Genomic DNA, 24,013 nt, shown 5'->3' on the forward strand with positions numbered 1-24,013 from the left:
TGGAGCGGAGACAACGCTGGTGGAAGTGTTCTAGGAGCTGTAGGTGGTGCCGGTAGAGGACCCATGATTCGGAGCCGAACAGGAGTGTGGGTATGACAACGGCTCTGTATACGCTTATCTTTGTGTGGTTTTTCAGTTGGTTGTTTTTCCAGACTCTTTTGTGTAGTCTTCCAAAGGCGCTATTTGCCTTGGCGAGTCTGTTGTCTATCTCATTGTCGATCCTTGCATCTGATGAAATGGTAAACTGGTTGACCGTTTTGAGTTTTGTGTACCCGATGGAGATGTGGGGGGGCTGGTAGTCATGGTGGGGTGCTGGCTGATGGAGGACCTCAGTTTTCTTCAGGCTGACTTCCAGGCCAAACATTTTGGCAGTTTCCGCAAAGCAGGACGTCAAGCGCTGAAGAGCTGGCTCTGAATGGGCAACTAAAGCGGCATCATCTGCAAAGAGTAGTTCACGGACAAGTTTCTCTTGTGTCTTGGTGTGAGCTTGCAGGCTCACATTTAATTATACACATTGAACAATTGTACATATGCACCCAAATAATTACTTTCTGCAGTGGAACAGGTACTTGTAAAGAAAATCTATGCTCGAAGGCTCAAAGGTTCCTTTCATTGTCATGTAATAATACATTAAAAATGTAATTTACACGATATACTCCCAACATTTGTCTGCTATAAGGCAAACAAAGGGTTCCCATGAGGACTGTCTAGTGTCCCTCACAATTGGAGAAACAAAAGAGAATCCCTTAAGAGATACTGAATGCCCATGGATTCACCTCCAGCTGCACAGACTCCAGTTCAATCAGCAACCCGAGCTCCAAATCCAAACTTTCGATATGATTAGGTACCTTCAGTACCTGAGGTCTTTTGGGAGCCCCTCTTGCCCTCAGCACCCTTTTGAAATCTGATTATGATACCTAGTTCCCATGAGCTAGTTTCCAGCAGCTCAAAGCCTCTATGGGTCTTTCAATAGCGTCACCAGTAGCCCACAGCATATGTGACTCCTCCAACTGCTGAGTCCCTCAACTAAGGTATTCTTCCAATTTTTGGTGTGATTTGCCCAGAGTCTGCAACTCCTCATGGAATGCTGCTCAGCACAGGGTACTTTTTGGGTTGCACGTTTCTTTAAAAAAAAACACTTGGCCCATTTAATAGTTTTTTTTAAGTTTGCGCAGAGCCATCGGCTTTAAGACCAGACAGTTGAACCCTGCAGAGCAGGGTCCCAATTCTCACAGTAAAGTATAATTTTCCCTTGCAACTGCTGCAACCGTGTCTGCCTGTCCCGCATTGGACTTGTCAGCCTGCAGTTGACGTGGACATTACCCCATTAAGACCAGCAAAAGCTGTGTGGGGAGAGAGTAGTCTGAATTGGGTTGTGAGGCTTCCTTGTCTCATCTCACACATTGAACTCAATTAGCCAGCCGGAAGCCGTTCCCACTCTGGGTAGAAGCTGCATCCACAATCAGATCAGAATGTATCCAATCATTGACTGTTTCTCCTGCTTTCTGCTGCTACCCAGACCACATATGCCTGGTAACTTCCTCACCCTCATCAGGTGATACCCTGCTAGGGTAGTAATTGGCTCTTGTCTCAGACCTTCCCCGAGGAGGAGCAATGAATGAGTGATTGGACACTCAGCACGTGACCTCTACAGTGAGCTTCCCCCCACACACCGACGTTTGCGCAACCCTGACGTATATAAGGCTTGACCTTCGTAACCACTTCAAGTTCCCGGCTAGTTTTTGTAATGCGACAATACAGTTGAGAATCAACACTAAACATCAATGTTGACAAAGTATTTTGTAATAAAAATGGATTATTTTCGACAAATTAAAATTGAAATCAAAACGCATAAATTATTATAATTACGCCACAGGCTGCAAAGCCATTGGTTGTTGTGCCGACGTTGTGCATCCGACCAGCTCATGCGGAACACAGCGCCAACTTCAACCGCCGCATTTCCGGAAGAGGTGAGCAGCAGATGCATCACTTAACAAAGTCTAATTCTTTGCAATAACTTCTTTGGGAGGTTTCTGCCATCAAGAATGGAAGAATTTTGCGTCAATGACCTTTGGCAGCGTTTTGCCCTGGTGCATCTGAAACTTGTTCCTTTGGGACTTATTTGCAGGTTGAGGGGGAGGATGGGTTTCATCGTTTAGTTTCAAGATCTTTGCTCAGCCTGCCAACCATTTGAAAGAATGGTAGCTGAGATAATGGGGGGGGGGGGGGGGTAACCTTCTCCCCGTGTCTGGGTGGGGCTTCCCCGGGGCAGCGCTTTCCTCCCACCGATCGAAACGAGGCGGGGAATGTGGGTGAATGGGGTGGAAATAGGGCGAAATGTTTAAATAAATTCATTGTTGGCAAGCATTTATATTTATAATGGGTGCAGGAAGGGAAGTGCAGATGGGGTCATGAGTGGAATGAGTTTCACTAACCTAACCCTCCTCCTGTGGGTATATTCTCCGGCTCGGAGAATCCCCCGTTGCACCTGAAAGCAGCAGAGGGACTCGGGCCACGGGAGCCAGCGTTTTGCTCAGACGCGGCTCTCCTTAAGCCGGCACGTTCAGGTGACAGAAAGGCGTCTTCTCCGCGGCCACCTGAACATCCCAGCTGCACTCCCCCAGCCGCGTCTGACGGTGCATTATCTGCATCCGGCTTTAGAGTTGAGAGAGAAGTAAGTGTTCCCCCAGGGTCTCCGAGTGGCTGTAGATTCACCTCCAAAGCTTCTGCACCCCCCCCCCCCCTACCGCAGCCACACATTGAGGGTCCGAAACTGCAACTGGATGCACAACTTGCTCATCAGCAGACCCCAGTCAGTCTGGATCACTAACGTCAACTACTCCTTGCTGACCATCAACACGGGCACCTTAAGGCTGGGTGTTTAGCTACCTCTGTTCCCTGTACACACAGCTGTGCAGCCAAGTTCCACCCCTACACAATCCATAAACTCACTGATGACACCACTGTTGCTGGTTAAATAACAGGAATGATGAGAAACAACATAGAATGAAGATTGGAATCTAATTGAGTAGGGCCAGAACAACAATCCCGTTCTCAACTTCAAGATGAAGGAGCTTATTGTGGATTTTAGGAGGGCCAAAGGACACACACCTGTCCACATTGATGGAACAGAGGTAGAAAGGATTAGAAAGTTCCTGTGAGGCGACCATGAAAAAGGCACACCAACACCTCTACTTTCTAATGAACCTGAGGACATTTGGCATATCAAACTGCAATCAGAATTTATTGTCAAGAAATTCATTGTTTTGTGGCAGCATGTAATGGAGGATTTAAACCATGCTTTTGCTTATGCAAGGCTGAGTATCAGTAACCTACTTTGAGAATGAGAATAATGTATGCATAATCTAAATTCCACCATGGGGCCCAGAGATACATATGAATTAGCAGATATAATCTAATTTACACCATGAGGCCCAGAGTGCAGTTGTCTATTGTTGGTCGCAGACTGTCAGGAGACCTTGAAGATAATAAGTAAACCATTTATTCAGGGGTGATGGGCTATAAGTAAACAAATTTTGGGTAATATAAGTCATGGTCCAGCTGCAGAAGTTTGAGACTCTCTGAGGGGTGGAAACGTCTCTCAGCAAGAAGAGTCCAACCAACGTCCCGGTTGGGGGAGGTGGAGAAGCTGCTACGGGCGCCCTGACAACCTACTACAAGTGTGCGGTCGTTGCCTCGCTTCGGCAGTTGGGACCAGTCCAGGCGTTGATAAGTATAATTGGGAAGGGCTTGCATATTGTAGTTTGAAATCAGCTTTAGATTTAGTAATAAAGATTTGTATAAACTGAAGTGCTCTCGGCGTGTGTCTCTGTTTTCTTTCGATACCTCAAACACTGTGACCAATCTAAAACGGACATGTTTTCATGATTAACTGGTACATTTGGGCCACACTATTCTCCGTTGGTTGCTCGCATTATTGCTTATTTTTGTGATTATTGTAGTTATGGTTTCTCTTTTTCGCTTCTTCTGTACTCAAATGTTTGTTAGGTCTCGAAGGTGACAGACTGCGACCAAGGGGTGGAATGTAATGGAGGATTTAAACCATGCTTTTGCTTATGCAAGGCTGAGTATCAGTAACCTACTTTGAGAATAATGTATGCATAATCTAAATTCCACCATGGGGCCCAGAGATGCAGTTGTCTTTTGTTGGTCACAGACTGTCAGGAGACCTTAAAGATAAGTAAACCATTTAGAGCATCACAAAGAAAACATTTCTATAAACCACCTTACAAAATAAAATAGTGCAAGAAAAAGTCAAAGTAAGGTTGTGTCTGTGGTTCAATGTTCATTCAGGAATCTGATGGCAGAGGAAAAGAAGCTGGCCTTGTGCTGCTGAGTCCTAATCTTCAGGATCCAGTACCTTTTTCCTGATGGTAGCCAAGTGAAGAAAGTATGGCTTGGATGGTGGGGGTCCTTGAGGATAGCGGCTGCTTTCTTAAGACACTGTCTCTTGTAGATAACCTCAATAGATTTACGACTGGTGCCCGTGATGTTGCAAGCTGAGTTAAGAACCTTTTTTTTTCCTGTGTTGAGCATTGGCACCTCCGTACCAGACAGCGATGCAACCAGCCAGAATGCTCTCCATGGTATACCTGCAGAAGTTTTAAAGAGTCTTCGAACACCTCACAAAGTATAGCTGCTGGTGAACCTAGTGATTGCATCACAATGGAGTTCTGAGGGTGAACTGTGGAAAGTATGTTGACTGGTTGCATCATGGCCTGGTTTGATAATTCAAGTGCCCAACAACACAGAAGATGGCAAACATAGCCAAGTCCATTACACACTCTGATCTCCCATTTATTGAAGACTACCAATGTGAGATGTTGTCTCAAGAAGGCAACCAACATCAGAAAGGACCTCTATCACCCTGGAAGAAGTTCATTTTTTTGTAAATGTAAATGTTTAAAATTGCAGATGCTGCAAATCTAAAACAATAACAGAAAATTATGAAAGTATTCTGCAGGCAAATCCATTACTTCAGCCTGTTCTTGTACAAGCAAACCCATTTTCTCCATCCTTGACTATTCCGTCCCACTTATATCTGTGTTCTCCACTTATTTCCAGTTTCTGGTTCCAGAAGATTTATCTTTACCATGGATGTACAATCACTTTGCACCTCATTCAGGATTATCTGATAGGGTCATCAGATCTTACTTGAGCAGAGGTCCAACAAGTGCCCCTGAACCAACACAACTTATTCTCACATTGAATATCTCCACCTACTCCATTCACTTTCTCAGATCACATTTGAATGGGGTCAATCCACAGGACCACAAAAACAACAGAGAGGATCACTGAGGTCTCCCTCACTCAATCGATGTGATTTCTCATGATTGTTGTTTAAAGAGAGCTCGTAAAGTCCCTCGAGTCTGTGTGCAGCATCTTCCAGCTTATCCCATCAGGTAAGAGATACGGAAATATTAGAGCCAGAACCACCAGGCAGCGAGACTGTTGAATGAACTGCGAAAACAAGGCTTTACTATTTATTAACAATGTTTATTTTCAATTTATGCATACATTTTATGTATGCTCCACTTGTCTGCATGTGAGTTTGCACTGTTTTGTACCCTGGACTGAAGAAAGCTGTTTGTACTGGTACAGTTGGATGATAAACTTGCCAATTTTGAACCTTGACCTTGAGCTCATGACCCTATCCATTCTCCAGTACCTCCTTCCACCATTACGGAACACACCTTCAAGTCAACTCCCCCTTTCAGCATTTTGCACGGACCTTTCTCTTCTCTTCCATTTCCACCAAAATGCCAATTTGTTATGGCATTTTCCCTTTGTGGGAATTACCCAAAGTGATGTTTCAGCAAAACATAATGATCAATGTTAACAATGGCTGTACCGAGATGAGACGTGAGAGAAGAAAAGGGGGTGGGGGAGAGTGTCTGCTACAATACAAAGGAAGGACAGTTCCTGCAAGAGATTGCAAGCAAGGCCAACTTGATATATTAGAAAACTGCGAAAGAACGGGAACCTGTGACAAAGCATCATACCCAATAAGGATAAGAATAAATAAGAGTTGGGGGGGTGCCATGGGAATGGGAGAAGTAAACAAGGGCGGGCTTTACGATGAGGAGAGGACCAGCATTTGATAGGTCAAACTAACCTATCAATTACTCAGTTAACCAATTAAATCAACAAAGGAGTGGTTATGAACACAAAGAAGTGGATGAAAAGAGGAGGTTGAATAGCAGTGAGTGTGCCTTGTCGGAAGAACACCCGCTCTGGCAAGAACGTTGGATAAAATCGCTTCACCTACTGACTCTGAGAAATTATTTAATCAGTGAGCCGTGTTTCTCACACCTTGCAAGCAGAAGTGTTGCATTACTTCTCCTTCTCTTCCCAACCACCTGGGATCCAAACAGGTGGGCAGCAAATCTCTTGCAGTTCTTCCCCCCCTCACCCCAACCCACCCTCACCCCAGAAACAACCCCTTCCTCATTCTCCCTGCAGTTTTATAAGATCCTTTTTCCTTTTCAGTCCTTATGATGATCTCTGACCTGAAGTTTATTTTCTTACAGGTGCGGCCTGACCTGCTGAATATTTTCACCATTTTGGGTATTGCTTTGCAATAAGTTTCTTCTTCACAACGTCATTTTGCACCCACTTCGAGAACCGCTGGTTTCTTCCACGCGTCGTTGAACGTCACGGGCTGGAGACGGGCGGATAAATGACGTAGATTGTGGGCGTCAGCAGTGACCGGGAAACGGTCGCTTGTGTGACGTCAGCCGTGGTCTCCATGTCAGCGGGGCTGAAGATGGCCGAGGTGGAGAGTGAGGCCAAGCAGCCGCTGGTGAGTGAGCGAAAGCTTGAGCGGCGCGGCGAAGGATTCGGGCGGGGGTTGAGGATCATATGTCCGGGAGAGTTGCGATCAGGGGGGAGGTGGAGGTGGCCGCGCCCAGGGGTGCTGACTGCCCACTCAGCGGAGGTGCTGGCTGTTGCTGGGATACACGTTGATGGGCATCCTCTGCCCCCCCCCCCCCCCTGCACTGGCCTGGTTTCATCGTTAACAGTGAGCGACCTGAATTTGTCCTCGCTGCACTTTCAAGTAGGAGCCATGGGAAGATGAACAAAGGACCCATAACTCTACGCCATGAATGGTGTCGGCTCGCAAAGGTGGTTCCGTGAAGAGTGTGCTTCGTTATCCTACGGACCAGACACAAGGACGGTTGCTCTGGGTGTCTGGGCCAAGTTGCGCGCAGAGACTTTGAACTAATGCAGAAGACTAAGGAATAATTTGATTGAAGGTCTTTGAATTAATTAGTTGTTAGGATAGAGAAACTTTCTGTTGGAACAATTCAGGAGAAGAATTATTTAGGGTGGTGGATGAAAGTTTTTCTTCTCATAATGTGACTGTGGTGAGAGCTTCAAACTGGACAAGGATAACGTCTCAAAGCCTAAGGTCGGGTGATGCATGGAATTCAGTTGCTGATAAGCAATGATTGACAGTAAAGACTTTTGGGGTTGAGGCCGGATGTGGTGAGGCTAAATGCAGCGACTCTGATACAGTGGGGGAAAAATGCTCAGCAGGCGCTATGATTATGGTTAAATCCACAACAGTGCTGGAAAAATCTCTGCATATCCTGGAGCGTCTGTGAGCAAAAATTTGCACATACTTCGACGAAGGGCTTATGCCTGAAACTTTGGTGCTTTTTCTTGCCTCCAATGGATGCCACAGGATCTGCTGAGTTTTTTTGACACTTTGGTGTTAGCTCAGATAAGAATTACAAATTCACTGCAGAGAGAGAATTATTCCAGTTTCTCCCCCATGGGCAGCCAGTGAGGCACTTTTAAGTAAATTTTTACTCTTCCAGTTCTCCTCTAGCTTTTAAGTGCCAAACTGGTTTGTCTACTTAATCTTTGCAAGCTTTAAAAAAAAACAAACTGTATTCTTCTCATGGCTGCAGTTTTGAATCAACCTTCAACAAATGATGTGAATTGTGCAAATTCTTTTTCATCTGCTCATTTAACTCAACATGTTTATACAAGGACCATTCTAGGAATGTGTGAAGAACTGCAGTTACAATCCTAATTTGGCAATGGTTCTGGAATCTTAGCTGCTGCTATAATAAAGAAATAATGACAAAACAGAGTGATGATGATGGCATCACGAAGGTCCTGAGGCAGCTTTCCTTGGTCCCAGCAGAGCTTGAAAAACTCATGTAGTTTGGCATGCAGAGTTTTGCCGCCAGCCTTCCAGACCTCTGGGGGGAATTCCATCCATACCTGCTGCTTTGCCACTTTTCAGTTGTTCAATTGCCTTATGTCTCTTCCCGGGTGAGGACCTCATCCAGCTCTAGCCTTGAGGGCTGTTGAGGGAGCTGGAGCAGGGCGGATTCTTGGACTGAGCGGTTGGCACTGAAAAAAGATTGGAAGTGTTCTGACCATCGGTTGAGGATGGAGATCTTGTCGCTGAGGAGGACTTTGCCGTCTGAGCTGCGCAGCGGGCTTTGGATGGGGTGAGGGGCCGTACACAGCCTTTAAAGCCTTGTAAAAACCCCTGAGGTCGCCAATATCCGCGCTGAGCTGGGTTTGTTTGGCGAGGCTCGTCCACCACTCATTTTGGATCTCCCGGAGTTTGTGCTGAAGATGGCTGCATGCGCGACAGAAGGCTCATTTCTTCTCTGGCCAGGACGGCTTTGCAAGGTGAGCCTGGTGGTCAGCTCGCTTCTTTGCCAGCAGCTCCTGGATTTCCTGGTTGTTTTCGTCGAACCAGTCCTTGTTTTTCCTGGAGGAGAAGCCCAGTACCTCTTCAGTGGATTGCAGTATGGCAGTCTTCAGCTGATCCCAGAGGGTTTCAGGGGACGAGTCCGTGAGGCGGATTGCATCCTCGAGCTTTGCTTTGAGGTTTGCCTGGAAGTTTCCTCTCACTTCGTCTGACTGCAAGTTTCCAACATTGAACCTCTTACTGTTCCTGGATTTTGGCTTGAAGTGAAGGTTGAGCTTGCAGCGAACAAGCTGGTGGTCAGTGTGGCATTCTGTGCTGGGCATGACCCTGGTGTGGAGCACATCTCGTTTGTCTCTTTCTCGCACCAGGACACTGCAACCGTGTCTGTCTGTCCTGCATCGGACTTGTCAGCCACAAACGAGCCTGCAGCTGACGTGGACATTACCCCCCCATTAATCTTTGTCCGCGAAGCCAAGTCAAAGAATGGACAAAACATTGTTCTCTTGTACAGGTGATTAAGTTTGTTACAGTACTGTTCCAAGTCTGTTGGCTGAGGTCACCTGGTGCAACAGTTAGGAAAATACATTTAAATTCAGTGTCTTGCAACTGAACACTAAAGTCAGTAAAGATTTCATGTAAACATTACATTGTGATAGGTAAATTGTGATTGACTCATTTTATTTACTGTGTGATGTATGATAATGAAAGAGAGAACGTAGAACAATCCCAAATTCTTCAGAGACCTTTTGGGGCTAGGTAGGGCAGAAATGTTTCTATCAAATCTTACTGCAAATAAGATAATTTTGTTCCATAAAATGACATTTTCCAGATGATCTCATTTCAAAATCAGAGAAATTTGAATCTGTGGTTCCAATAATGAAAAGTTGCCTTCCACCGTTTTGATTTATTGTGTTTTCTTCCTTCAGATATCTTTTGTGCGTGTCCATTTTATTCTCAATGTTATATCCAACTTTATCTTGCATATGTATGGGGGTCATAAAAAAATAACATTCCCTGAACTTCTGGTTCCTGATTTACTTGTTCTGTCCTTTTTAGACTTTCACTGAGGTGCCTTGAAAGAGTACCTCACATTGCTGAAATTTTACTTTTTTTTTTTTTTTTTTTTTAAAATTTTTTTATTTTTCACACCATAAATCACATTAGCCATGATATACACTATTTCTTTTCACACATATACAGTGACTTTTTCTCCCCCCCCCCCTTTCCTCCCAAACCACCCCCCACCCCCCCCCTCTCATCCATTTTAGGTATACAATCTAGGTTGCATTAATCCAGTCAGACAATGTTGTCATTCAACAAAATTACACCAGAAATTCTACTGAGTCCATTCTTTTCTTTCCTTCTCCTTCCATCAACTTAGGTAATGTTTGTCCCCGGTAGGTTTTCGCTATTGTATTTAATGTAAGGCTCCTATACTTGTTCGAATATTTCAATATTATTTCTTAACCAATATGTTATTTTTTTCTAATGGAATACATTTATTCATTTAAATTTGGTAGTTTCTTCCTTTTAATTTGGTTATGTATTCCATTAATATTTAAAGACATATAGTTCAGCGTAGCCCTTTTATATTTTGTTTATCTTCTCTTTCCGTTTTTCCATCATTACCTTTCCTCCTTTTCCATTTCTGTTTTCTTATTTTCAACTCTTTATAAGACAACATTCCTACAACATCTAACATTTTCCTTATTCTCCTATTTCTATCTTATTTATCCCCAATCTCCCCTTCACCTCCTGAGTTGTCCTTTATCCCTTGTCGGACAACCACATCTCCCCTCTCCATTTGGATTTGCGAATCCACTCGCAAGCGTCAACTGATTGTGCAGTGACCGCTATTTCCCCCCACCCCGCCTCCCCCAGAAAAGATTTCACTTTTCATATGTCACAAAGGTCCCTCTTTTAATTCCCTCCTTATTCTCTCTATTCCATTACCTTCCCTTATTAATTCTTGTCTATACTATCTATATTTTCTTCTAAGTACAGATACATTCATGTATGCTCATTGTCTCTATTCACTCTTATACCTCTTTACCTGCATACATATCAATCGTGATCATTTTTACTCTCATTACCCGTCTTCATCCCTCAGTCTATTTTTGTCTTTACCCACATACATATCAGTCGTGATCATTTTAACTCTCATTACCCGTCTTCCTCCCTCAGTCTATTTTTGTAATTGTTCTGCAAATTTTCGTGCTTCTTCTGGATCCGCGAATAGTCTGTTTTGTTGTCCTGGAATAAATATTTTCAATACCGCTGGATGCTTTAGTATAAATTTATACCCTTTCTTCCATAAAATCGCCTTTGCTGTATTGAACTCTTTTCTCTTCTTTAGGAGTTCAAAACTTATATCTGGATAAATGAAGATTTTTTGCCCTTTATACTCCAGTGGTTTGTTGCCCTCTCTTACTTTTTCCATTGTCTTCTCCAGTACCTTTTCTCTTGTAGTATATCTTAGGAATTTTACTACAATAGATCTTGGTTTTTGTTGTGGTTGTGGTTTAGAGGCCAATACTCTATGTGCCCTTTCTATTTCCATTTCATGCTGTAGTTCTGGACATCCTAGGGTCTTAGGGATCCACTCTTTTATAAACTCCCTCATATTCTTGCCTTCTTCATCTTCCTTAAGGCCCACTATCTTTATGTTATTTCTTCTGTTATGGTTTTCCATTGTATCTATTTTTTGAGCTAGTAGTTCTTGTGTCTCTTTAGTTTTTTTATTAGATTTCTCCAATTTCTTTTTTAAGTCTTCTACCTCCATTTCTGCTGCTACTGCCCGCTCTTCCATCTTGTCCATTTTTTTTCCCATTTCTGTTAAGGTCATCTCCATTTTAATTATTTTCTCCTCTGTGTTGTTTATTCTTTTTCTTAAATCCTTAAATTCCTGTGTTTGCCATTCTTTAAATGATTCCATGTATCCTCTAATAAGAGCAAGTATATCCTTTACCTTGCCTCTCTTTTCTTCTTCTATTTCACCATACTCTTCCTCTTCTTCTTCCTCTGGGTTGACCATCTGTTGTTTCTTTGGTGCCCTTTCCTCCTCTTCTATCTTGTTTCTATTGTCTTCTGTGGTCTCTTCTTGCTGCAGGTGTTCTGCAGCTGTCGTTGCCGGCTGTGGAGATCGACTCCCCAGCTGGTCCCCCCTCCCGTCGGTGTGTTTTTTTTCATTCGCATCGCGCATGCGCGAAACTTCGCGCATGCGCGGTTGCGCACTTTTGTTCGGCTCTGCGAGCCATTTTTGTAGTCCATTATTTACCGACCTGAGGGAGCGGGTTTCTCTCTCCGCAGCGGGCCTCTTCGGACAGGTAAGGCCTTCACCTTTTCCCTCCTTTGTCTTCTCTTCCTCTCTTCTTACCGTTGCTTTCGACTTTTCTTTTTTTGTCGCCATCTTCTTTCCACCTTTATACTCACTTTTTTGTAACTTTTATTTCTGTGCCTTTGTGTTTTCTCTTGTTTTTCCCGACTTTTCTGGAGAGGGCTGGAGTTCACCGTCCGGCCACTACTCCATCGCCGAAATTTTACTTTTCTACAAACCCCTGACTTAGCTCAGCATTAAACGGAGATGATCCTGCATGTTCATGTTTCTTGTGGCACCAAACCATTGGAATGTCCCATAGATCTAAAGAATGTACTCGTGCTTTTGAGTTGTTCCAATTAAATTTTGTAATATTGTACCATATTGCAGGGTAACTGAAGCTCTGTGTGAAACAATTGAATCTTTTGTAATGACACTGCCTTGTTGTGATGCTTTTTTGTTTCTGTAGAATTTATTGGGTAGTGGGCCCTGCTCCTCAAAATTCTTTAAAAAATGCAATTATTTAAAGTAAAACAAAACTCTCATTGTAGATTGTATTTGTAAATGAATTGCAGGATTTTGAAGCCTCACTCTGTAAATGAGATTTTTAAAAAATCTTGGAATAATTATTCAGAAATGTATTAACCAAGGAAGTAGCTGAACTGTTCATAGTTAGATTTGGGGAGGAAGATGACTTAGTAAAATTGTTTAGTATTTTCTAAGTTTAAAAATATGCAGATGATCTCATTCTGGCATTAGTTTTCAGATTTGGCTGATGTGTCAATATCCAATGATGTCCCAGTGGAGGGACAAATCACAGTTCCTGTCGATACCCATTCTCAGGAGGATGACTACTCCACTCTGGATGAACCTGTCAAGGACACAATTGTAAGTATTATTGTATTTCTCCCAAACTGTCTTTTACTGATGATGGAATCTCATGCCTTGATGTTGCTGCTCTGAATGCTAAATATTTTCTGTAATTTTTTAATATCACCCATTATTTATCTGTGGAAAATATTCCAATTATGCCCAGTATTCACATTGAAACAGTTCCAGCAGGCATTATTGGAAAATAGTTCGAGGAAGCTGGCTGATTTTTTTTTTAATCCCAGAGGTAGAGTTGTAATTGGTATTTTCATTGTGATCAGCTAATTCAGCATGGGCCAACACTAGAAACTGGGATCCTCTCTATTGTTTTTGTCAACTAAATAATTGAAGGAATGTTTTCTGCACAAGCTTTTATCACCTACAGTGTAGCTGTCATTGTGATTGATTCAGAAGGTCTGAATGACTCTTAAAAGGTGCAAAGATTTTTTGCAGGTGATGTATCCTGATTTTTCCAGTACAAAATTTGCCCATTTTATTTTTCCAGTACTTTATTGCAGTATAGTCTGAAGTTATAAATACTGGCTGCAATAATGCATTTTGTCACTTGAGTCTTCCAGGAAGTCTTTTATTGTTTTTCTAATCAAATTCAATTCAAATTCTAATCTAATTCAATTATCAAAATAATTGTTCAAATGCATGACAGGACTGATTCTAGAATATCTCAATGATTTATATTGCCTATTTTCATTTATTTTTCTGCACAACACATTCTACCTCTAATCTTGGTTAACTTGAATAATAAGGTATGATTTTTATTGACATGTCATAAAATTAACTGGTTAAAATGTGTATTTAATGTCCATCACTTGAAAGAATCTTGAGTGCTTGATAATGAAGTAGACAGTGTCTGATTGCTTTGAGAGGGAGTGAGGAGATAAATGTAAAATCAAATATTTTTGCAGGTTTTTCTGATCAGTAAGAGGGAGAAAATTTAAAGTTGTCTTCTAATTGTGTAGAGGATGAGGCAAGCAGGTATTTCAACAGGTTGTAATGTACTCTGGAGAGAAAAAAACAGTAATACATTGTGTGATATTCTTATACAATAATATTTAAGCTATATATAGAAATAGAGTTACACATCGCTGGCTTGGAAATTAATTAAGTGCTCTTGAGATTGATTTAGTAATGCTAAGAGTTCCACTGGTATTAATTCCATTTCAATCCTGTTGTTATTAGAAGCTCAGTGGCAGATTAACTACCACCCGGGCACCTAGACTGAGCTTTAGTAAGTCACTTCCCCCCTCTCTCGACTTTGCTCCCTGTCCCATGACCCCCACCCTTTGTTGAATAGAATAAAGTGAAATTGTTCCTTTTGCCGAGATGCCCTCACAAATTCTAAATTTATGTGCTGGGAATTCACCAGTTGGTGCTTAGTTGCCTAATCGGCCATTTTGGTGCCCACAGTTGGACGCTGGACATTTTAGCAAAAAAAAAGACTTTAGTATTCCCTTGAATATTTGGCATCTGCAGTTTGGCGACAGATATGGCATGTAATTTATTATAATATTGTTGGTTTTCGTGCAATAAATATTAAGCATTGATTAAAATTGCTTCTTGGCGGTACTATGAAGCGAGGAGTGGCACTTTGGGCTGTCATGTGGGACCCTGCATTCGGTACAGTGACTGTCGCTCTATCACGTCATGCTGACTGATATGGCACTTTGGAGACTGGAGGCTTACCAGAGATGACTGAGTCAGTGAGTCAACGGGACTGGGGGAAACCGACCGGGTGACAGAGGGGGACTGGGAGCGGATGGTGATCGGGGATCACGAGGGTATTAGTGTTCGGTCCCCAGCCCTGGGACTACCTGCCTCCACTACCCTGAAAGGGCAACAGGTTCCATCCCATCATCTGCTGCTTCTCACTGCCAAGCGCTGGTAAGCCTCCAGCGCCCATGGTGCCGTGTCGGTCAGCTTGAGGTGATACATCAACAGCTGCTGTCTCGAATGCAGGGTCCCGCAAGACAGCCTGAAGCACCACTTCTCGCTTCATAATAAAGTGAATAAATTGTGATAGCCTTACCTGCTAATGTCAAAATGTCCAAGCTTAATTAAAGTCAAACAAAACTTTGCCTTACAGAAGCCATCTGCTAATCCTGAATAATTTGAAAAGTATGTTAGTTACAGAAGGATAAATAAAATCAGTTCTTAAAAAAAAAGTTGATACAAAATGACACTGGAGAAGGGAGTATCTTTTTTTATATAAAAAAAAGTAAACTTCAGCCCCACAGAAATATAGTGATAGTTAAGAGTCTTTACCCTCCTGTAGATGCTGCGAGTCCTGCTGAGTTCCTCCAGCATTTCCGTGTTTTAACTTTGCAAAAGAAGCCCGGTCTCCCCTCCCCCTCAGGATGCCCAACGTGCAGGTGTGATGGAGCATTATTGACAGTTTTCATTGCAGAATCCAAATGGGGAGAATGGGACACGTGGTGATGATTAGCCTGAAGGTGGGTCCAAGAGAGTGATGTTTCTGAAATTGAGCTTTGGTGGAAGATAGGGAGTGGGGATGATTGGGCGGGCACTGCGTGTGATGATTTCATATGAGAAATCATGTGGTTTAGTTTCAGTTTGTGTATTTTTAAGGCGGGTGAGATGGAACAGTTTCTGCAACGCATTTTGCATAGTGGGTAAAAACACTGATATTTCTCTTGCTGTGCCCCATGTTAAGAATTCTGCTCTGGCAGCACTGCTCCGGCCTGTGACGGGCCCCTTTACTTTCCAGACCCCTACGCTTCAGCCTACTCATCATAATGGTTAATCCGCCATTGTGGAAGCTGAGTCATTTAAAATCAAATATATATATGGGGGGTTGATGGGGGAATTGAAATAAAGTAACTTGGAAGTCAGCATGGATAAGAAAATTAGTTGTTCAATGAGATTTGACCAAGAGAAACCATGAAGCTAAATTTTGTCAGCACCTCTTGTAGAGTAGGTGATTGTTAAACATCCTTCTTCAACAAAAACAGATGGAATAGTGGGAACAGCTCATTTAATATATTTTAGCTAGTTTGTTTGTGATGGTGTAATATTACTTCCTAAACCGTTCATTGGCTCTAGATTTTAATGAAGCTCTGAGATAGAAAATAATGAAAATCATTGCAAGACTTGTTTACCCATTTAAAAAAAAAAGAAAAAAAATGTCTGGTACAAAAATATTGAACAATCTTATAAGTTGTAATGATATTTAGTAATATTGGAATTGCACTAAAGGCTAAGGCAGGCTTTTCTTTAGCAGAGAAGTCGGTAACACTGGGACATAGATTTAAGTTAATTGGTGGAAGGATAAAAGGGAGTTGAGAAAAATATACTTGACTTTGTCAATGGTGAAGGTCTTGGAACTCATTGCCCAAAAGATTAGTGGTGGCAGAACACGTTACTACATTTCAAAATGAACCTGAATGAGCAGTTGACGAGCCATAAACCTGTGAGGCTTTAGATCAATAGTGGGACATAGATTTAAGTTAATTGGTGGAAGGATAAAAGGGAGTTGAGAAAAATGTACTTGACTTTGTCAATGGTGAAGGTCTTTGAACTCATTGCCCAAAAGATTAGTGGTGGCAGAACACATTACTACATTTCAAAATGAACCTGAATGAGCAGTTGACGAGCCATAAACCTGTGAGGCTTTAGATCAATAGTGGCAAAATAGGTTAAGGCAATGTTCATTCTAGGCTTTTAAGGGGCACGATGGGCTACTTGGCTGCCTTCTGAATCATAAATCTCTATGATTCTACTAATTTTAATTCTTCCAGATTGTTTTTTTAATTTAAATATAAACAGTTACATAATAAAAGTACTTTTCTCAGTCATAACATGTCTGACCTAAATGCATTAGTACGATTTCAAATATTCTTTGTTATAAATCTACTTTTCCCTTGTTTCTCAGATGCGAGACCTGAAGGCTGTTGGGAAGAAGTTTGTTCACGTTATGTACCCAAGAAAGAGCAGCACTCTCCTTCGAGACTGTGAGTACAATTGAACAGAACCTCTTGAACAAATTGTCATGGAACATATCTTTGTGGGGAAATGTTTGTATTGTTGGTTAATTTGGTACTTTTGTATCTCAAAGGTTGATGGCAAACTATATTGTGTGAGCTAGTTGATAGGAATGGGTTAACAGGAGACCTTTTAGAATTTGGTCTCGTAGTGAATATAGGGCTCATCTTCTGTGAATTTCTGGTACTATAATCCATTAGTATATGTGGTTCCAGGACAATCAGCTAGATAAAGTAAAAATTACCTGGTTTAAAATTTGGAACTATTTGATATCTGAAATGGTGTGATTTAGTCATATGGCGTGGAAACGGATCCTTTGGCCTCTCTTGTCCACGCTAACCTCCCTGCTTTTGACCCATAAGACTCGCATACTACCTTAAACAATCCCTATGCCATAGGTGCTCTGTGATTAGTAAGGGATTGTTTAAGGTTATATGTAAGTGGAAAGAAAAAGTTTGTAAACACTGTTTTAATTGTACCTAATTGACTCGTTATGAGCATGGATTCATAACTCCAAAGGAAATGGGCTAATGACAATTTTTCTGAAGTAAAATATTTCAGTAACCGTTGGGCCTAGAGCAGTGATTCTCAACCTTCCCTTACCACTCACATTCCCTTACTAATCACAGCGCACTTGTGGCATAGGGACTACTTCTTGAGGTGGAATGTGAGTTTAGGGGGACAGTTTGAAAACCCCTGCTCTAATGACTCTGTCCAATTATTTTCTTAAACATTGCAATTTTGCTGCCTCAGCCTCTGACAGCCTATTCCATCCACCCTCCACCCTCTTTTTGGGGGAAAATGACTCTTAGGTTCATGTTAAATTTCCCTCCCCCCCCCATCTTGAACCTTTGACCTATGGTTTTCATGGTCAGTTTGATTTTTCAAAATAATTAAGGAGGCTGGGTTCTAACCGCCTTATGTTAAATTGACTCCTTTCAATCGAGTGACAGAGTCTGGAATCTCTTCTGCAAACTGGGTGAGGTATTTGCAGAGACAGTCCCAAAATATCTGGACCACCTGAGAGTCTGGACTCTCAAACATGGGTGGGTGGGTAACCGTGCTTAAATACAAGTAATCACAAAGTTATTCATTTGTATACTGTATTTTTCTTTTACAATATTAAATTTTAAACATAATTTCAAACATTGCACTCTTTGTAGTGGAAAAAATGTGATTTACATTTTAAGTGTTTATTTTTCTTTAAATCTGTTCACTTTGATAAATGAAGCATGCTGTATTTGCTAATGAATAAACTATCAAAATGTACTTATTTATCTCTTTATTCTCCTTAAATTTTAATTTTAAAAGTACTGACCAAGCCAATCCCCGAGCAGTCTGGATTTTTGGACTTATACTGTATATCTAAAATGATGGAGTGATGTTTTTTAATATAGAAAATCTGGTTTGTACATGATTGTGAATAATTCCTCTGTTTCTTTATTACAGGGGATTTATGGGGACCTCTCGTACTATGTGTTTTGTTAGCAATGTAAGTAATGTCCTTGCACAAGTCAGAATATTTATTGATTCTAAACCTTGTTATAATAGAACATAAGACAATGGGAACAGAATAGGCCATTTGGCCCTTCAAACCTTCCCCATCATATCAGTTCTTGTCACCCGTTTTGTGACAATTTTCCAAAGCCCCCAATTTCTTGATCTTTCAAAAAAAATTGTCCAATTCCTCTTTTTTTTTAAAAAAAAAAAAAAAAAATAAATCTAGCCTCAACAATCTTGTGTGCTTGAGAATTCTGGAGATGCGCCTTCTTCCACAATCCATTTCTGTGCACCATAGTTTTTAACTGTCTACCCTTTTACCTTGTAACATGAGAACCTCCCACTCAACCCTGAACCTGTTTGTATCTTGTTGCAAAGTCCAGATATCCTCATTGCAACATTCTGACCTATCCCTCCTTATATTGGTAAATTTGGATTTCTTACATTTTGCGTGCTCCTCTGGATTATTAATGTAAGATGCGAATCACTGAAGGCCAAGACTGATCGGCTGTTTTCTGCCCTCCCTACAGCTCTCTTGTTTAGAGTCTATACAGCTGCACCTTTCGGCTTTGCTGCTATGTGTCAAGTATTCATGTTCTACATTTGTGTATCTTTTGGTTTTGATTAGTTTTTGCCTTGCATGTACTGTACCATTACATGTCCTATTTATTTCTTCAGCCACAGGACTCTTCTAGGGGTATATACCCCTTCCACTTTTAATTTCTGAGGTTGTTAACCCCATTTTCTCAGCCCTTCCTATCAATTCTTTCAATTGCTTATATGACAGAGTATATAGATATGTTTTAGGGAGATAAATTGGGGAAAGGTTTGTTGGAGTAGGTTACATACAAACACTTTAAAACAGATCTTATTTGAAATACTGGAGCTCTGCTAATGCTAGACATATCAGCTCCACATCTTTTGCAAGAGCTTTGAAGAGTGGTCAATGGATTGTTGTTTACAAAAGGCAACAGATGAGAGTTTGTTGGAGCCACTTCTGTCCGGAGCTGTTGTAAGAGGGCCTTGTGGTTTTGCAAGCAGAGAGAGTGAAACAGGCTTTTCTCTCTGTGTGTGAGCGAGACACACACAGAGATCACTTGTGCAGTGTTACAGCCAGCAGAAGAGCTGGGACTGAAACAGGACAAGCCCGTTTGGAAGATGGCCTGGTCAAAGCTCTTATGGCTCATGCAAGAAGAGAGGACTGGCTGTCTAATGTTTCACTTGGAATAAGAGAAATAAAAAATAACTCTGTCGTGACCTGAAAGAAAGAGGTTATAATCTGGGGAACCCTGAAGGGGCAAGTTTCGTCAGCAAGATACTGAAGTGGCTGATAGAAGTAAATGTACAACAAATCTCTCTCTGAAAACCAACAAGAACCTTCCTGAGCATTAACCATTTACCTTTCAAGCACCAAAGGATTGTGAACTTTATAAATGTTAAATTCTATGCACAGCATAAGAATTGGCTGCAACCAGTGAACTTGGAGGAATGAGAAGTGAGATTGGACTGTGAACAAAAGAACTTTTCTGAACTTACACACATTACACAGATGTGCGCTTAGAATTAGAAAGGAATTAAGTTAGGTTAGTTAAGATAAGTTAAATTTTGATTCTATTTTCATGTTTAAAGATAATTAAAGGCAACTTTTGTATAAGTAACCATTTGTCTTAGTGAATATCTATTGCTGGTGGGTTTTGGGGTCCTCTGAGCTCGTAACACTTACAAAACAGCAGGATATTTGTAGGCCATCTGTTTGAATTAGCTTTTAATCATGTCCATGGTTTGCAAAAAAAAAAAATCTAATTTCCGTAACTGCAAATTGGGGTGTAGTGACCTGTTGTCTTTCTTGCAGGTTGTTGCAAGGGAATTCCGTTGAAAATAAACATGACAGCGGTCCACAGTTTGCTGAGGTGTTTGTCATCGTGTGGTTTGGCGCAGTCGTCATTACATTAAACTCTAAACTGCTTGGTGGCACAATGTGAGTTTTCCCCCCCCAGATTTCTTTCGTCCTCTATAAAGTCTGTCACTCAGCTGCAGATCCACAGGGACCAGCAACTCTCAGGTAGTTGTTCTTCGTGTCCTCAGGAAGTGGGGGCTTGACTTGTTTGTTTTTTTCCCTACCCAGACTTAGGACATTGAAGTTTAAAAGTTTCAACCTTCCTATTACTACCAGTACAGATGATATTCTTAGTATGTTTGGTACAGTATTAAATCAGACTGGTTGCTTACTTACAGCAGGTATTGTGTGTAAATATTAGATTGGAATGATGCTGTTTCAATTATTTATTTTCCTATTTTACAAGGTCAATTTTGATTGTTTCTATAGCATTGATTTGCAAAGGTTTATTAGGATGTTCTCATTGTTTCTTCCATAAATGAGTCAATAACGTCAACTTCTCCAGTTTCTGCTAGCCTGTTCTTCTCTCTTCTCCATCCCTCCCTCTTCTTTCCTCCAGCTCTCCAAACCCTTTCCTCGCCATACCTCCCTCCCCTTGTTTGCTGGTGTACCCTCTCCTCCTGCCTGTGGGACTGTGCTCCTCCCACTGCCCCTCTCTTCTCTCCCCCCAACCTCCCCCACTCCCATCATTTTGTTCGGGCACCTGTCCACATTTTGTCCACACCTTGATGAAGGGCTCAAGCCCAAAATGTTGGCTACGTATCTTTACCTTTGCTATATAAAGGAAACTCTTTGAGCTGCTGAGTTCTCTAGCATTACTTCAACCACGGTGTCTGCAGACTTGCTTTTTTTTCCAACTTGAGTCCATAGTCAGACAGCATGCAATTAATTTGTTCCATTATTATGTAGGTACACATTACACAGCAACTTTTATCTGCTACAATTTCCAGATTACTGCTACAGATCATTTATACAGGCTTTTAACTAGCTGTATACCCATTAGTTATTTGTACTAGTGAATTGCAATCTTTGTTAAATTACACTTGTATATCTGTTTCTATCTCTTTAATTTGAATACTGTTAAATAAAGGATGGACAAACTTTTAATTTTTATTTTAGACATATAGCACGGAAACGGGCCATTTTGGCCCATGGGTCCATGCTGCCCAATTAACCTACACCCCCGGTACATACTCGTGGACCAAAATGGCCTTTTACCGTACTGTATGTCTAAATTAAAAATTAAAGGTGGCCACCCTTGTGTTAAGTGAACCCCGCAGGCTAAATACTAATGAAAAATGGTGTGTTTAAGCCTTTTTTGTTGCTGCAATGCCACTGTGTATTTTTGCAGTTCCCTTGTTGTGGCTGAATTTTGTCAAAAGGGAGCATGTGCTTTGCAGAGAGAGGACACTGGATTTCAAGTGGATGCTGTTGTGCATTTTGGAAATGTGGTTTATTGCATTGTATAGGTCTTGTCCCTATTCTTTCAATACATGAATTGGTATATGGTACAGGAAATCAGATTTTAAAAACTAGGAATTAAATTACTTGGAATAGGGGTATCTGAGCCCTCAGAAAAATATTTCCATTTTTGCTCTTGCATCTACGACACTCCAATCACTTTAAAAAAAGAACAAAACTTTTACCACATCTATATTGTATTACTCCATCATCTCACCAAACTCTAACCACAGTTTATTTAAACGTGCATCTTAACCACTTTTCCAACATTCACTGTTTCTCATCATGTTGAGTTTTACACTTATTGAGTTTCAATCCCCTTTACAGCTCCACATTATTTCTCCAATACTTTCTAGTACCACTTGACCTCCTCATTTTTTCCATCTTCCCCAATCTTGCCACCCTGCTAGGGAAGCCAAGGTAGCCCAAGACTCCGCCTCCTATCTGAAATTTTTTTTTGCAGCCACTCTTCTTCTTGCACCTCTTCCCAACTTTTTTCTGATCTGTGATGCTCTTTGGGGCATGTATTTCCTATGTTAAAGGCAGAAAATAAATAGTTTTTTTTAGTTTAGAGGAGCTAATGCCATGAATATTGGCAGAGCTCATATTGCATGTAGGTAAATCTGAAAGCTTCAGATCCTGGGGTCTGGTGCAGTACACAGAGCTGGAGAAACTCAGCAGGTCATGCTACGTCAATAGAAAGCAAGCTGCAGTTGATGTTTCAAACCTGACCCCTTCTGAAGAAGATTAAACAAAAAGAGACTTTGTACACTGAGACTACTTTATTATGTAATACTTATAAATTTGGTTCATTTTCACGCTCATGAGTGAATTGGATGTTTTTGAACTACAGTGGAAACATAGGCTCGTAATCTGTATGTGTGTGTTCTTGCGTGTGTATGTGTAATGTGTAATGCATATTTTATATATACTCACACACCTAGTACAAATATCTCTGCTAGATGTATATTGGTCACTTGGTTTTGTACTGCACCTGAGTAATAATCCATAACAATAGAAGACTTTTTATTTGAACAGTGTCTCTTCATAATGTGTTGAGCCTGTGGGTATACATTATGTACACTGCCACAGTGTGGCTTTACTGTGAGTAACTGCATCATAATTTTTGTATTATTCTGATCTTCCTATGCCCACATTTAGTATTAAGGCATTCTCAGCCCTATTGTCTGGATCTTACCCCTGGTTTTATTTCTCACAGAAAATATCCTTTTGAGCAAGACACAAATCACATTTTGAGACATTATTGCAAATTAATTTTTAAAAACTTCTTGTGCTCTACTCACTGCATGTAATGCAGTTTTCTACACTTTATAGAAATGTATATGGAAATATCTGAAAAGATTAACAAAATGCCTTGCGGTGTGGATAATAATATTTGGAAAGCATATGTAGCAGATGAAATCGAATGCAGAGAAATGCCAAGTGCATTTGGATCACATGAGAAAGGATACAGTTCTAGAGCAGATAAAGATCTTGAGAGATGTAAAATTTATGAATGTAGGAGGGTAGTTTGAAAAAGAGCAAGTGAGTTTCAGGGCTTTCTACCTTTTGGTAGAGTCCAAAAGGGAGGAGATTGTAATAAACTTTTATAAAATGAGGTTTGGTCATTACTTGATTACTTGGTTTGACAGCCACTGCACTTTAGGGAGGGAAGGTTTGGATGTGAAGGCTCTCGAGAGGTTTACTTGAATGGTTCCACTGGTTCAGGATGTCTTAGAAATGGAAAAGCAGAATTATTCTCCTTTTGGAATAGAAAAGTTCAGAGGAGATGTGATAGAGATGTTAACAAATAATTAATAATCTTGATAGAGAAATTGATTTAATTGGTGGAAACATTAAGGGGGGGATGGAATGACACTGATTTTTTTTTTTCAAATGTGAAGAAAAACCTTTTTATGCAGTGAGGATTTGTTTGGCCTTGCAATAATTTGCCTTCCAGTTTGTTTGACTTTCAAGAGGGATTGTCAGTAACTGGCAAGGTAGGGGAAGAGAATGTTTGCAGGACTTTAAGGGAAAAGGCATTTGAATTATGTGTTGCTGAGGGTCAAACAACCAACATGGATAGCATTCTGCGATTCTTTAATTCGGATCAGGAATCTTGACTGTTCTTGCCCATTCCCTTTTCTCATTTCCTTTATTGATTGTGGCATTTTTTTAACCTTGCCCAATACCAGCTGACTTGGCACAGAATGGGATATAAAACAGGAAGGAGCGTGTTAGTTGAACATTGATT

At 41.1% G+C, this 24,013-nt stretch overlaps 1 protein-coding gene across 3 annotated transcripts in view; it reads left to right on the top strand.

The window, feature by feature from the left end:
- Nucleotides 1-6,221: 6,221 nt before the first annotated feature.
- yipf6 (Yip1 domain family, member 6) overlaps nt 6,222-24,013 on the top strand; it is a 31,248-nt gene continuing 13,456 nt past the window's right edge. The window contains exons 1-6 of one of the 3 annotated variants that reach the window (XM_069893033.1): nt 6,222-6,395; nt 6,552-6,823; nt 12,774-12,902; nt 16,792-16,870; nt 18,351-18,393; nt 20,254-20,379. In XM_069893033.1, coding sequence (XP_069749134.1) covers nt 6,770-6,823; nt 12,774-12,902; nt 16,792-16,870; nt 18,351-18,393; nt 20,254-20,379 — 431 coding nt within the window. In that variant the 5' untranslated portion in view covers nt 6,222-6,395; nt 6,552-6,769. The remainder of the gene's footprint in view (nt 6,396-6,551; nt 6,824-12,773; nt 12,903-16,791; nt 16,871-18,350; nt 18,394-20,253; nt 20,380-24,013) is intronic. The other 2 variants (XM_069893032.1, XM_069893034.1) reach the window with 2 other exon arrangements.

The sequence above is a fragment of the Narcine bancroftii genome, chromosome 8 (genome assembly GCF_036971445.1).
Source record: "Narcine bancroftii isolate sNarBan1 chromosome 8, sNarBan1.hap1, whole genome shotgun sequence".
NCBI classification, from domain to species: domain Eukaryota; kingdom Metazoa; phylum Chordata; class Chondrichthyes; order Torpediniformes; family Narcinidae; genus Narcine; species Narcine bancroftii.